Below are 14,252 nucleotides of genomic sequence, written 5' to 3'. Positions count from 1 at the left end.
AGGAATTGAGAAATAAGCCCAATTAGGAATCATCTCAAAAAAAAATACTGAAAATTTGATATTTAAGCACATAACATGTGTCAGTGTCACCAGGAGTTGACCCTGATAACAAAATAAAACAGAGCACTAATTATTGCAGGCTGTGATGAGATTTGTTTTTGTATGAATTCTTATTATGAGAAATCGTATTTAGGTTAGCAAAGGAAACAACTGATACTCTTGTCAAAATTATTGGAGATCAAAAAATTGGAAGAGATGGTGTAAGATGTATGGTCTATGATATAAATTAAATTCTTGAAATTCACCAAAGCCTCTCAAAGAAAAAAAATCTGCTACCTACAATAATTTCTCTACTCCTATTTAAATTGTTTCTAATTATGATAACTTTGAGTTGGTGATATGATACTAACAGTCTTATGGTATTAATAAAGAGAAATTAAATTGGAATTATACACTGCCCCTTATCATGTAGTCCTGTAGTCAATGCAGAATGTATTCCTCCTAGCTGAGACTGATTCTTCTATCAACTGAAATTTTTTTTATTCTATGCATCAGAGCTGACTCCCTTATTATATTTTCAAAAACATTTGTATTTAACAAATATCTTTATATTTATGGAGTATCTAAAGGTACTTGTCAAGGTGGATTCATATGAGACATGTCATTAACACCGACAACAAAAATCTGTGAGTATATGAAGCACATCTTTTCTAAGGCCCCCAGGGACGACAGCTGCCTTTGCATTAGCAACTCTGATAATTATAACTGTCATAATTTGGCAAGTATAAACAACTGAGGAATTCGACTTTAGAAATTACAGGTTTTTACACAATTTTTCTCCGTCCCCATGTATTATTTCTTGATTTGACTCTTTAAAGTAATACCAGAATGCTATATTTTGTTTCTTTAACCACAAAACAGGGAGATGTGAATATCATTTTAAATTTCCATTGGGCTGTGTATTGAAAACTAAATTTTTAATTGTCCTTCATTTCCTTTATGTTCTTAGCTTGTAGGACTAAGTTGTGAGTGAAAGCAGAAAGGCCACCGTTGTGAGTTTTACTCCCCACTTTGTCACTCACCCATTGTGCGAGTTTTCAAAAGTATTTGGCTTCCTTGGACCTCAGTGTCCTCATCTGTAAAAGGTTGGGGTCATGCTGTATGTTTTGTAAGGCCCTTCCTTCCTTGCTGTAAAATCTTGAGCCTAGCTAATTTTTAAAACAAAATTATTCCTGAGAGACAAAGAAAAAGATTCTTTGGTTTAGCAAACCTGACATGAAGGTGTTTTTGTTTTTTGGGGTTTATTTTAATTTTTTTTCCCCTCACTTTTCCTTTGCTGACTTTCTGAAGCTTCCTCACAGGAAGGTGGTGGTGGTGGTGGTGGTGGTGGTGGTGGTGGTGATGGTGGTGGTGCCTGTTCCGTATTTTGTTTCCCTCGTTTTTATAGTACTTTTATGAGCATCACTTCAGGTTTTTACAGATAAATTTGAATAGAACACTTTGACACTGTTAAACATCTCTTGTAGATTAAAAAGTGTAAGGCGACTTCTGAACATGGGGCATATTCAGATCTACTTCAGCGTCAGAAGGCAACAATGATTGAGAATAGCAAACTTACAGGAAAGATAAGTGAATTGGAAAGGATGGTAGCTGAACTAAAGAAACAAAAGTCTCGAGCAGAGGAAGAACTTCCAAAGGTCAAGGAGGCTGCAGAAAATGAATTGAGAAAGCAGCAGAGAAATGTAGAAGACATTGCTCTGCAGAAAATCCGGGCCGAGAGTGAGGCCAAGCAGTACCGCAGGGAGCTGGAGACCATAGTGAAGGAGAAGGAGGCTGCAGAACGGGAGCTGGAGCGGGTGCGGAGGCTCACCCTGGAGGCCGAGGCCAAGAGAGCAGCAGTGGAAGAAAACCTCCTGAACTTCCGGAACCAGTTAGAGGAGAACACCTTCACAAGGAGAACCCTGGAAGATCATCTGAAAAGGAAAGACTCGAGTCTCAATGACCTGGAACAACAAAAAAATAAGTTGATGGAAGAATTGAGAAAAAAGAGAGACAACGAGGAGGAACTATTGAAGCTGATAAAGCAGATGGAAAAAGACCTAATATTTCAAAAACAGATAGCAGAGGAGCAGTTGAAGGAAAAGCAGAAAATTGAACTGGAAGCGAGAAGAAGGATAACTGAAAATCAGTATTCCTGTAGAGAAAACACGTTGCCTAGCTGTGCAGTTGCGCAGGCCACGGCGTACAGGGGAACAACAGACAAACAGAAAACAGAAGAACTCAAACAGCAGGTGGATGAGCTAACTGTTGCCAATAGAAAGGCCGAAAAAGACATGAGAGAGCTGAAGTACGAACTTAATGCCCTTCAGCTTGAGAAAACTTCATCGGAGGAAAAGGCTCGTTTGCTAAAAGAAAAACTGGATGAAACAAATAATACGCTGAAGTGCCTTAAGTTAGAGTTGGAAAGGAAGGATCAGGTGGAGGAAGGGTATTCTCAACAGCTCAGAGAACTGAGTAGGCAGTTGAACCAAACCACGGACAAAGCTGAAGAAGTCATGCAGGAAGCGAATGATCTTAAGAAAATAAAACACAATTATGAGCTGGAGTTAGAATCTCTTCAACAGGAAAAAGGGAAACTGCAAAGGGAAGTAGACAGGATCACTAGGGCCCGTGCTGTAGCCGAGAGAGATATTCAGCATTTAAATTCACAAGTGAATTCTTTTCAGGCTGAGAAGGAATCCTCTAATGAAAGAGTACGATTCTGCCAGAGAAAGTCGGATCATCTAAAAGAACAGTTCGAGAAAAGCCATGCACAGTTGCTTCAAAACATTCAAGCTGAGAAAGAAAATAATGATAAAATCCAGAAGCTTAATGAAGAATTGAAGAAAAGTAATGAGTGTGCAGAAACGCTAAAACAAAAGGTCGATGAGCTCACCAGGCAGAATAATGAAACCAAGTTAATGATGCAGAGAATTCAGGCCGAATCGGCGAATGTGGTTTTAGAGAAACAAGCTATCCAGCAAAGATGTGAGGCCCTGAAAATTCAGGCGGATGGTTTTAAAGATCAGCTACGCAACACAAATGAACACTTGCATAAGCAGACAAAAACAGAACAGGATTTCCATAGAAAAATTAAATGCCTTGAAGACGACCTGGCCAAAAGTCAAAATTTAGTCACTGAATTTAAGCAAAAGTGTGACCAGCAGAACATTATCATCCAGAATACTGAGAAGGAGGTTAGAAACCTGAGTGCGGAGCTGACGGCTTCCAAAGAGGAGAAGCGACGCGGGGAGCAGAAGGTACAGCTGCAGCAGGCTCAGGTGCAGGAGTTAAATAACAGGTTGAAAAAGGTACAAGACGAACTGCACTTAAAGACCATTGAGGAGCAGGTGACCCACAGAAAGATGCTTCTGTTTCAGGAGGAATCTGACAAGTTCAAACGCTCGGCAGAGGAGTTCCGGAAAAAGATGGAAAAGTTAATGGACTCCAAAGTTATCACCGAAAATGATATCTCGGGCATCCAGCTTGACTTTGTGTCTCTTCAGCGAGAAAACTGCAGGGCTCAAGAGAACGCAAAGCTGTGTGAGACAAATATTATAGAACTTGAAAGACAGCTTCAGCAATATCGTGAGCAAATGCAACGAGGGCAGAATGTGGAAGCAAATCATTACCAAAAATGTCGGAAACTTGAAGATGAGCTGGTAGCCCAGAAGCGTGAAGTTGAACGCCTGAAGCAAAAGATGGATCAACAGATAAAGGAACATGAGCATCAGTTAGTTTTGCTCCAGTGTGAAATCCAAAAAAAGAACCCCGCCAAAGACTGTACCTTCAAACCGGATTTTGAGATGGCAATAAAGGAGTGTCAGCACCCTGGCGACCTGTCCTCTAGGAACACGGGGCAGCTTCGCTCAGCAACTAGATCTCCTCTGCTGAGAAAGACGCAAGAATCACAGCAATCAGAAGAAAAATGGCAGCATCGGGTTGTTGAGCAAATACCAAAGGAAATCCAGTTCTGGCCGTCAGGGCCTCCGCTTGAGAAAGAGAAAAGCCAGCAGTGTTACTCTGAGTATTTTTCTCAGACAAGCACCGAATTACAGATAACTTTCGATGAAGCAAACCCTATTACAAAACTATCAGAAATTGAGAAAATAAGAGATCAAGCTCTGTACAATTCTAGGCCACCAGTTAAGTATCAGGATGACAAGTGTGACGTGGACCTGGCGAAGCTTTTGGCCCCCTTGGAGGTATACTCTGGATTCTGAGACCTTATCAACTACCTCATGTCAAGTTTCTTCTCTTGTTTTCTTTCTCTGCTAGACTAAATTTTTTAATAACGTTGAGCAAGATAGGCTCTTTGTAGTTCTGGCAGAAAATAATGCTGTCATTTTCTAGTGATTGACTTGAATCTGTACTACAGATTATCATTATTTAGTTTCTAAATATTTGAGATCAAATACGTAGGTGTCATAGTTATATTATGATATCTATGGTATGGTATTATATTCTGATTTTTTTTTTAAATCTTTATTTTGAGAGAGAGAGAGAGAGAGAGACCGACTGAGTATACACGTGCCTGAACAGGGGAGGGCCAGAGAGAGAAGGAAAGAGAGAATCTCAAGAAGGCTTCATGCTATCAGCACAGAGCCTGACCCCGGGCTCAGTGTCATGAACCATGAGGTCATGACCTGAGCCAAAACCAAGACTTGGACGCTCAACTGATTGAGCTACCCAGGTGCCCTTCAAGAATTTTTTTTAAGCTAGTAAAATCAAGAAGTTCACTTTAATCTCTAACAGTTTATGGGGACAGATTTCATCTTTTTTAAAGATACCATTTTATTCTTAAGTAATACCCAATGTGGGGCTCAAACTTAAAACCCCAAGATCAAGAGTCACAGACTCCACCGACTAAGCCAGCCAGGTGTCTCTATACATACCATTTTAATGTCTTAATTGTCATCCAAGTAAACCTCACACTCTCAAAATAATAGTACTTGTACCTGAACCCTCTTTGTTTCGAAAATTTTCTTCTCTTTTATTTTTGTTATTGTAGGAAGTATATTTGGATTAAGAATGGGTAAAGTGACCTTACGTTCTTTAGATGGCTTTTAACATCTCATGAATTCCTGTTACAGATAGCTAAGAGCAAGCAGTATGATATGCACACAGAAGTCGCTGCATTAAAACAAGAAAAGAACTCAGGTCCCGCTGCTGAAGAATGGATGCTGGAAGGGTGCAGAGCATCCGGTGGACTCCAAAGAGATTTTATTAAGAAAGGCTCAGAACCGGAGACCTTCCAGAATTTGGATGGTGATCACACATGTTCAGTTAGGGATGATGAATTTAAATTCCAAGGTCTCCGGTGCACCGTGACTGCCAGGCAGTTGGTTGAAGCTAAGCTTCTGGACATGAAAACAGTAGAGCAGCTGCGACGTGGTCTCAAAACCGTTGGTGAAGTTCAGAAAACTCTTAGCAAGTTTTTGACAAGAGCCACCTCAATTGCAGGGCTTTATCTAGAATCCACAAAAGAAAAGATTTCATTTCCCTCGGCAGCCAAGAAAATCATAATAGACAAAATGATGGCTGTAGCATTTTTAGAAGCTCAGGCCGCAACAGGTTTTATAATTGATCCCATTTCAGGTCAGACATACTCTGTTGAAGATGCGATCCTTGAAGGAGTTATTGACCCCGAATTCAAAATTAGACTCCTTGAGGCAGAGAAGGCAGCTCTGGGGTATTCATATTCTTCTAAGACATTGTCAGTGTTCCAAGCTATGGAAAATAGAATGCTTGACAGACAAAAAGGTAAACATATCTTGGAGGCTCAGATTGCCAGTGGGGGCGTCATTGACCCTGTGAGAGGCATCCGTGTTCCTCCAGAAGTTGCTGTGCAGCAAGGCTTGTTAAATAATGCTATCCTGCAGTTTTTACACGAGCCGTCTAGCAACATGAGAGTTTTCCCTAATCCCAATAACAAGCAGGCTTTCTATTACTCAGAACTACTGCGAATGTGTGTGTTTGATGTAGATTGCCAGTGCTTTCTGTTTCCATTCGGGGAGAGAAACATTTCCAATCTCAATGTAGGGAAGACCCATAGGATTTCTGTAGTAGATACTAAAACAGGAGCAGAACTGACTGCATACGAGGCTTTCCAGAGAAACCTAATCGACAAAAGTACATATCTTGAGCTTTCAGCGCAACAGTATCAGTGGAAGGAAGCCACGTTTTTTGAATCTTATGGGCATCCTTCTCATATGCTGACCGATACTAAAACAGGATTGCAGTTCAATATTGATGAGGCTATCGAGCAAGGAACAGTTGACAAAGCCTTGGTCAAAAAGTACCAGGAAGGGCTCATCACACTTACAGAACTTGCCGATTCCTTGCTGAGCCGGCTGGTTCCCAAGAAGGATTTGCACAGTCCTATTGCGGGCTACTGGCTGACCACCAGTGGGGAAAGGATCTCTGTCCTAAAGGCCTCCCGCAGAAATTTGGTTGACCGGATTACTGCTCTCAGATGCCTTGAAGCTCAAGTCAGTACAGGGGGCATAATTGATCCTCTCACTGGCAAAAAGTACCGGGTGGCAGAAGCTTTGCACAGAGGCCTTGTCGATGAGGGGTTTGCCCAGCAGCTGCGACAGTGTGACTTAGTAATCACAGGGATCGGCCACCCTGTCACTAACAAAGTGATGTCAGTGGTGGAGGCTGTGAATGTAAATATCATAAGTAAGGAAATGGGAATCAGATGTTTGGAATTCCAGTACTTGACCGGGGGACTGATAGAGCCCCAGCTTCATTCCCGGCTATCCCTAGAAGAGGCTCTGCAAGTAGGTATCATAGATGTTTTCATTGCTACAAAACTCAAAGATCAAAAGTCCCATGTCAGAAATATAATATGCCCTCAAACAAAAAGAAAGTTGACATACAAAGAAGCTTTAGAAAAAACTGATTTTGATTTCCACACAGGACTTAAGCTCTTAGAAGTATCTGAACCTTTGATGACGGGAATTTCTAGCCTTTACTATTCTTCGTAGTAGCACATGTTTTAACTGTGCATGGGGGTGAGGCTGTCCACTTCATATGATCTGTCCAGAGCATGATGGAATCAGTTAAATAGGCAGTGTAGCAACTATGCCACATACTCAAAGCACTGTTTATTTCTTGAGGGCTGGAGACAGCTAACTGTTAAGAAGAGAGAATAATTTTTAAATTGAAAGTCACAAAATATTTACTCCTCTTCAAAATGGTTTCCTTTAGCTTTTAGATTAGTTTTTTTTTTAATCTCACCCACCCCTCCCCCTCAAGAAAGGTATTTTATCTAGAGTATGAGGTAAACTTGATGAACTCCAGCAAGTTTATAGCATCCTTTCTTCAGAATTCCTCATCACTGAATAGATCCAGCCTGAGATTAGGGCTCCCATTTATTAAATGATCATTACACTCATTGAAAGAGTACCTCAGAAAGCACCATGGAATCCAAGAGAAAAATGTAAATTTGTTTCCACATCCCTGAGGCTATAGTGTTTCAGAGGGCCCTGCAAAGTGAAACAGTTTTTAATTTTCCTATACATTGTAGCTTTCTTTAAATATTAAATGTTTAAGACAGTCTTCCATTTCCTGGTAGACTCTGTAATTAAAAGTAGCATTATTATGTGTTGAAAGAAGGGGAAAGATTTTTTGTTCATTCTGTGTTTTTTCATATGTATGTACACATTCACTTGGGTTTCAGTTGTTTGATACTTTTTTGTCAAGACCATTGTGATTGTAATGCTAATGCAAAGGCAGCAGCAATTCAAAGATCTTCTAGTGCTTCATGAATAAAATTGAATTTATTTGTCATTGATAGACCAGCTGGGAGTTTAGACTGATGATTATAGAATGTCACAGCTTTCTTTACTACCATAAACATTTTGGAAGTACATCTGCTATGTGATGTGATAAAACACGGCTAAGTGAATGAATAAAATACTCAGTAAACTGTGTGATGAAAAAATATTTTTACATTCTTGTTTTCTGTGGAGAGGTCAGTTTCATAGTTCAATCATTTACTGGAATATATCTTTTTTTTTTAACCACTCACACTTGTCAGAGGTCACTGGAAGAAGAAAAGAAAGAGCATGTTGAAAAAGCCAAAGAATTACAGAAATGGGTATCAAATGTCACCAAGACATTGAGAGATGACGAGAAGGCTGGAAAATCTCCCTTCTCTAAGCAAAAGGTATTCACTGAAGTTCTGGTTTAATAATAATAATAATAGTGGGTAGAATTTACTGAAGTGACACGGTCAACCTAAAAAACAAAACCACTTTAGTTCTTCACCTTAATTTTCCCCATTTTCATAGGCAGTTATAATGAGGGCCAGAAGGATTAAATAACTTGCCCAAGGAATTACAGTATGTAGCAGAAGAGGTGTCTCTGATTCTAAAGCTTGAACTATATTTATTAGTCTTATTAGTCTATTAGTGCTTCTCCTAATGGTTAGATCTGTCTCTTGATTATAGTGAAGGGAGTCGCTAAGGAACAGAGTCATCCTATTTTGTGGCCAGAGTAAATCCATATACTCCTTATCATAAAGATAAGGTCTCCTTCTCACAAAGTTCAACAAAAAGGTTCAGGAACAACAGAGACACAAACTAGGATGTCAACATTTTTGAGGATTTAATTTAGTTGTGCTCCGTATTTTACAAAGGAGAGTTCTCTAGTCAATCACCGGAAATTCTAGATTCTTTCCCATGCACAAATGAATCCTTTTGTGCTGTGGGCTGTATTCTGTTCCCCAAACCGCTAGGCATTAGTTGGATAGCTTCAGCTCGTGAGACATTAGTGCTCTGTGATGTCTGTTGGATGGTGCCACTTGAAGCTGTCACGGCATCGATAGCTAAGGTCCAGTGTTGATGCTGCAGGTGTTGACACTGGAATTGAGACTGTATTAAAAAAAAAAAAAAGTTTCCACTAAGTTAAGCAGCATTTTTCTCAACTTGCCCTCCTGCCACTGCTTGACCCTAGGAAATTATGGGGTTATCATTAGCTTCCTCTTCTAGCTTTGCATCAGTGTTCGTTTGTCATCAGTTGGAACAGACATTATTGACATAATTAAATAGGAGAAAACTTCAGTGTCTTGTCTGATTTTGCCTATGATATGAGGGCAGTTGTAACTTCTCTGGGGTTCCCCCTTAGAGAAGTGTACAGATCCAAGTATATACTTGGATTAGTATTCAACCAAAATAAAGCCATATTAGCTCATAGTCTTACTTTCTCTATTTCATACTAGTGTGGAAGAAATCAGAAGTTGGCAACCAATTACATTTGATGTTTGCAACCCCAAACTGTCAGAATAATAGTTTAAAATATCTTCTTCTTTTTCCCCCTACCAGATAGGGAAAGAACTAAGATATGAACATAAGCCTTAACAAGGATTTCTTGGGAGAGCAAGTTTCTTTTGAGAAGTGTGGATGATAAACCTTGGTATTTTCTCATTCTGCAGTCTTCAATTTCCAAAACTTTACTAAGTTCATGTTAGTCTTAGACCTAGTATATTAGATACTTTTTAAATGCAGATCATGCCCTAAATCATACATCTCTAATAAAGATTGCCTTTCTGTCAAGTGAAGTTTAAGAAAATTTGATGTGGGTAATCAGTGTATGTATTAAAAATCACTATGGCCTCATGATTACCTGTAGTCATGAAAAAATGGACTTTCAGTTGACTTTGTTCTGAATAGAGTGCATTGGGAGAAAATAGACTTCATTTGCCCATCATTTACACCATTTCTACTTGTTCAAAAGAATGGCAGTCCATTTCTGAAATAAAGTATTCAGAAGTAATATACTACATGATTGGGAAAAAATGTTACAACCTCTTTTCCTCAAACAGGTAAATTTGATGCCTCTGTCACAGATGAATTTTGCAAATTTTAGAAATTGAAAATATTTAATTTTGGTCTACAGATCTACAGATTCATGCTTTCACCATGAGTTTTTCAAAAGGAGTAGGGTATACAGGAGCACAGGGGAAGGCAGATCCTTGTTTGGAGTAGTGTTCCGCATTCATGTATCTTTTTGGTGCAAGGATGACATTGGGCCAGTGAAGATCCTTTGGTCACCTGGGATGTTAAGGCAACCTTTGTTCACTGTTGGGCAGTGACAACTGAGAGAACCATATAATGTAGTAGTAGCCTTGCCTTGTGAAAATGATGTTATGGTTAGAGAGAGAGACTTTCCTTAATTGGCATTCTAAATAAAATACGCTTCTTATTCAGGCCTGTATACTGATCAGTTATTGGCTTGGGCCATCCAGAAAGTACACCTATCATTTGGATCTTAATTAAAATTGGATTAATTTTTAAAAATTACTCTTCTAGTCTTGATGAAGGGAGAGTTTGAGTATGTCTTCTTAATCTTGCAGATTTCCAGTGAAGAAATATCAACTAAGAAGGAACAATTATCTGAAGCACTTCAAACCATGCAGCTGTTTTTGGCAAAACATGGGGACAAGTACGTTGGTCTTTATTAGCTCTTTTATTCAGAAGAGAAAAGTGGTCTTAATGTTCAACAAAGCTGGTAAATTTTAACTGAGATTTTAAAAATGAAAGTCAATTAGAAATTCACTTAATATAATAACTATAAACTTAGCAATTTGTTACTTTTAGTCACTTCTAGTGTTTACCAAAACCCTGAAATGTACTTATTATTTTCATGTATTACTGAAAAGAAAATGGGTCATGGAGTTTAAAGATTAGTAGCTAGTGAGCAGTAAGGATTCCAAGCCAAGAGTAATTCTAAGTAGTATTCTCTGTGACTTTACTTTTCGAAAAATATATGTGAATATGTTTTCACTTTCTTTGCTGAGACTTTCAGCAACCTGATTTCTCATAGTTTGGTCCTAGTTTTTCCAACAAGGCATTTCATCTATTTCAGCTAGTGCCTTAGGCAGGAAAGAAATCTTCTCTTTTCTTAAATTCTTTTTGAGGCTATCCCAGGATCATTCCACAATGACTTTGTATTATACCTTGGAGAATCAGGTTAATCTTGTAAAATTTTTTATCCCTATTCATGCTTCAGCTTGAACAAGTTTCATCTTGAGTAACGGTATCTTTTTGTCCCATTTCTTGTTGGATCTAACAGTAGGATCTTTCCCTATTTCGGAGAACAGCAATTGTTATTTTAGAAATGTGTATATGCTAGAGAAGTGCTGATCTATGAATTCATATCCTTTCCTCCCGTCTGTTTCTCAGGCAGGAGAAGGATTCCTAGATGTGTAAGGGCCATCCTTAATTTCCACAAACAGTCATTCTGAGACTTGAGGAATCTGTATCTAAGGGTTTATTTTATTTTACGACCATGTGCTTATTTAGAAAAGGGCTCTACTTTGCAAAATCATTGAGCCTAATATGTCATCTTCAGCACTTGAAGTCTTGTATTCCTCTTCATTCTTCCTGGTTATTTTAGAATGACAGATGAAGAAAGAAATGAATTGGAAAAACAAGTGAAATCTCTTCAAGAAAGTTATAATTCATTCTTCAGTGAATCTCTGAAACAACTACAAGAATCACAAACCTTAAGAGATACAAAGGTAGAGGAGAAGGTAATATAATTTATTTAAAACATGATGCTGTTTCAAGATTATTAGCCTTACTGCATGGTTATAGAAATAATATATCAATGAAGAAGAAATGACCTTGAATTTGTGTACACGGAGAAAACATGGATGGAGTTTATCTAACTATTTAGAAAGTTCAGTGTGTGTATTAAATCCAGTCCTACACTTGGCGTCATCAGTTTCTGTGACATCTTAATCTCTGCCTTGCATGGTAAAAGAAAAGAATCATTCATTTTTCTAACTCTTCTCTTTAAAAGCCATTCTTCTACTGCTATGTTAGGTATTTTATTATGTGTAAAACAGCCTTGAGTCATCTCCAAAGATGATATTGGAGTGTTATGAACTTGGTTGATTTTTAGAGATAACCATGAGATTTATTTGAGCAATCCTGGGCCATTCGCTATAGTGAGGATGCCCTAGCATTTTCTTCCAGTATAACAGAAATCATTGAAAATTTGACCTGTCCTTAAACTTTTGAAATGTGACAATAAGTATTCACAGTTTTCAATACAATATTAAAAAATCTATCTTTATATTCAATTTCCTTACTCCCTGGAATACTTTACACACTATGTGTCACATTTTGGGGATATGTAACAATTTTTTTGGTTCATTTTTACTGTCTGCGAGCAAGGTCTGTATGCTGTAAACATCAATAGCATGGGGTTTGATACTCTCTTTCATGTCAGTCGACTAATCTCACCCAGTTGCAGAGAGCATGATTTGCCTTCTTAGGTATGTGTTCTGTTTCCTCACTATCATCATTTACTCTGTTGTGTCCTCACTAACCTTGTTAATGTACACAATATTAAGTTTTCAATTCACAGATGCATGTTGTTTTCAAAGCTTTTATCACATCCTGTGCTGTTGAATAGATCACTGACATAGATCACTTGTGCATTTGAGCTGCCTAACATTCACAGCATTGCTGCGCCTTGGTAAGTAGAGGATTTTCCTGTTGAAGTGTATTATTTATTTTAAAAGATGCAAACGAAGTTTCATGCAATTCTGCCCACCCTTGGGTCACAGACTGACCTGAGAATTTTGTGTTTTCCTTTCAGCTGGCTAAAGTGATTGCAGGCACCATCGATGAGACAACTGGAGAAATCCTATCGGTGTTTCAGGCAGTTTTAAAAGGCCTTATTGACTATGACACAGGAATCAGGTTGCTTGAGACACAGCTAATGATTTCTGGTCTAATTTCACCAGAATTAAGAAAATGTTTTGACCTCCAAGATGCCGAAAGTCACGGCCTTATTGATGAACAGGTTTTATGCCAACTCAAAGAACTAAATCAGGCAAAGGAGATCATTTCCACCATGTCATCTACCACAATTCCAGTGCTGGAAGCTTTGGCTCAAGGCATGATATCAGAATCCATGGCCATCAGAGTGCTTGAGATACTGCTTTCCACAGGCTTTCTAGTTTTTCCAGCCACCGGAGAACAGCTGACCCTACAGAAGGCTTTCCAACAGAACTTTGTTTCCTCAGCATTATTTTCTAAAGTTCTGGAGAGGCAAAACATGTGTAAGGATCTTATTGACCCCTGCACTGCTGAGAAGGTGTCTTTAGTAGATATTATACAAAGAAGTATTTTACAGGAAAACACTGGGATGCGGCTTCTACCTGTGAGACCACAAGAAGGGGGTAGAATAACACTAAAATGTGGAAGAAGCATAAGCATTTTAAGGGCGGCTCATGAAGGTCTCATAGACCGGGAAACCATGTTTAGGTTATTAGGTGCACAGCTTCTTTCTGGAGGTCTGATCAATTGCCACTCTGGTCAGAGAATGACTATTGAAGAAGCTTTGATGGAAGGGGTGATTGACAGAGACACGGCTAACAGTATTCTCACATATCAGGTTCAAACAGGTGGAATCATCCACTCAAACCCTGCTAAACGTTTAACCGTGGATGAAGCAGTCCAGTGTGATCTAATAACTTCGAGCAGTGCTCTTTTGGTACTAGAGGCTCAGCGAGGCTATGTGGGACTCATCTGGCCTCACTCTGGTGAAATATTTCCTACATCTTCTTCCTTGCAGCAAGAATTGATTACAAATGAATTGGCATACAGAATCCTGAATGGCAGGCAGAAAATAGCTGCTCTTTATATTCCAGAAACTTCTCAAGTCATTGGTTTGGATGTTGCTAAGCAGCTGGGAATTATAGATAATAACACGGCATCGATTTTAAAAAGTATAATACTCCCTGATAAAATGCCAGATTTAGGAGATTTGGAAACTTGTAAAAATGCCAGAAGATGGCTCTCTTTTTGTAAATTCCAACCATCTACAGCCCACGATTACAGGCAAGAAGAGGACGATTTTGATGGAGAAGAGCCAGTGGCAACTCAGAGCTCAGAACAAACTAAAAAATTATTTCTGTCTTATTTGATGATAAATAGCTATATGGATGCAAACACAGGACAAAGGCTTTTGCTATACGATGGAGACTTGAATGAGGCCGTTGGTATGCTACTGGAGGGCTGTAGTGCAGAGTGTGAGGACACGCCCACAAAAGAATGCCTTGATGTCTTAGGACTCCCTGGTGTAATTCTGAATAACACTCCAAGTAGAGGAAGGGATGACAGTGTAGCTTCACCGACTAGTTTTGATAAATGTTATTGCAGAGAACCCAACCATAAAGAAACCTCTGA

At 38.9% G+C, this 14,252-nt stretch overlaps 1 protein-coding gene across 1 annotated transcript in view; it reads left to right on the top strand.

The window, feature by feature from the left end:
* DST (dystonin) overlaps positions 1-14,252 on the top strand; it is a 230,190-nt gene that overhangs the window by 62,964 nt on the left and 152,974 nt on the right. Inside the window, exons 29-31 of the mRNA XM_039244298.1 lie at positions 8,087-8,215; positions 10,403-10,491; positions 11,446-11,581. Of these exons, the coding sequence (XP_039100229.1) occupies positions 8,087-8,215; positions 10,403-10,491; positions 11,446-11,581 (354 nt within the window). The remainder of the gene's footprint in view (positions 1-8,086; positions 8,216-10,402; positions 10,492-11,445; positions 11,582-14,252) is intronic.

This window comes from Hyaena hyaena, unplaced genomic scaffold, assembly GCF_003009895.1.
Source record: "Hyaena hyaena isolate Hyena2069 unplaced genomic scaffold, ASM300989v1 scaffold_242, whole genome shotgun sequence".
In the NCBI taxonomy this organism is placed as follows: Eukaryota; Metazoa; Chordata; class Mammalia; order Carnivora; family Hyaenidae; genus Hyaena; species Hyaena hyaena.
This window is presented reverse-complemented; position numbering and strand designations above follow the sequence as displayed.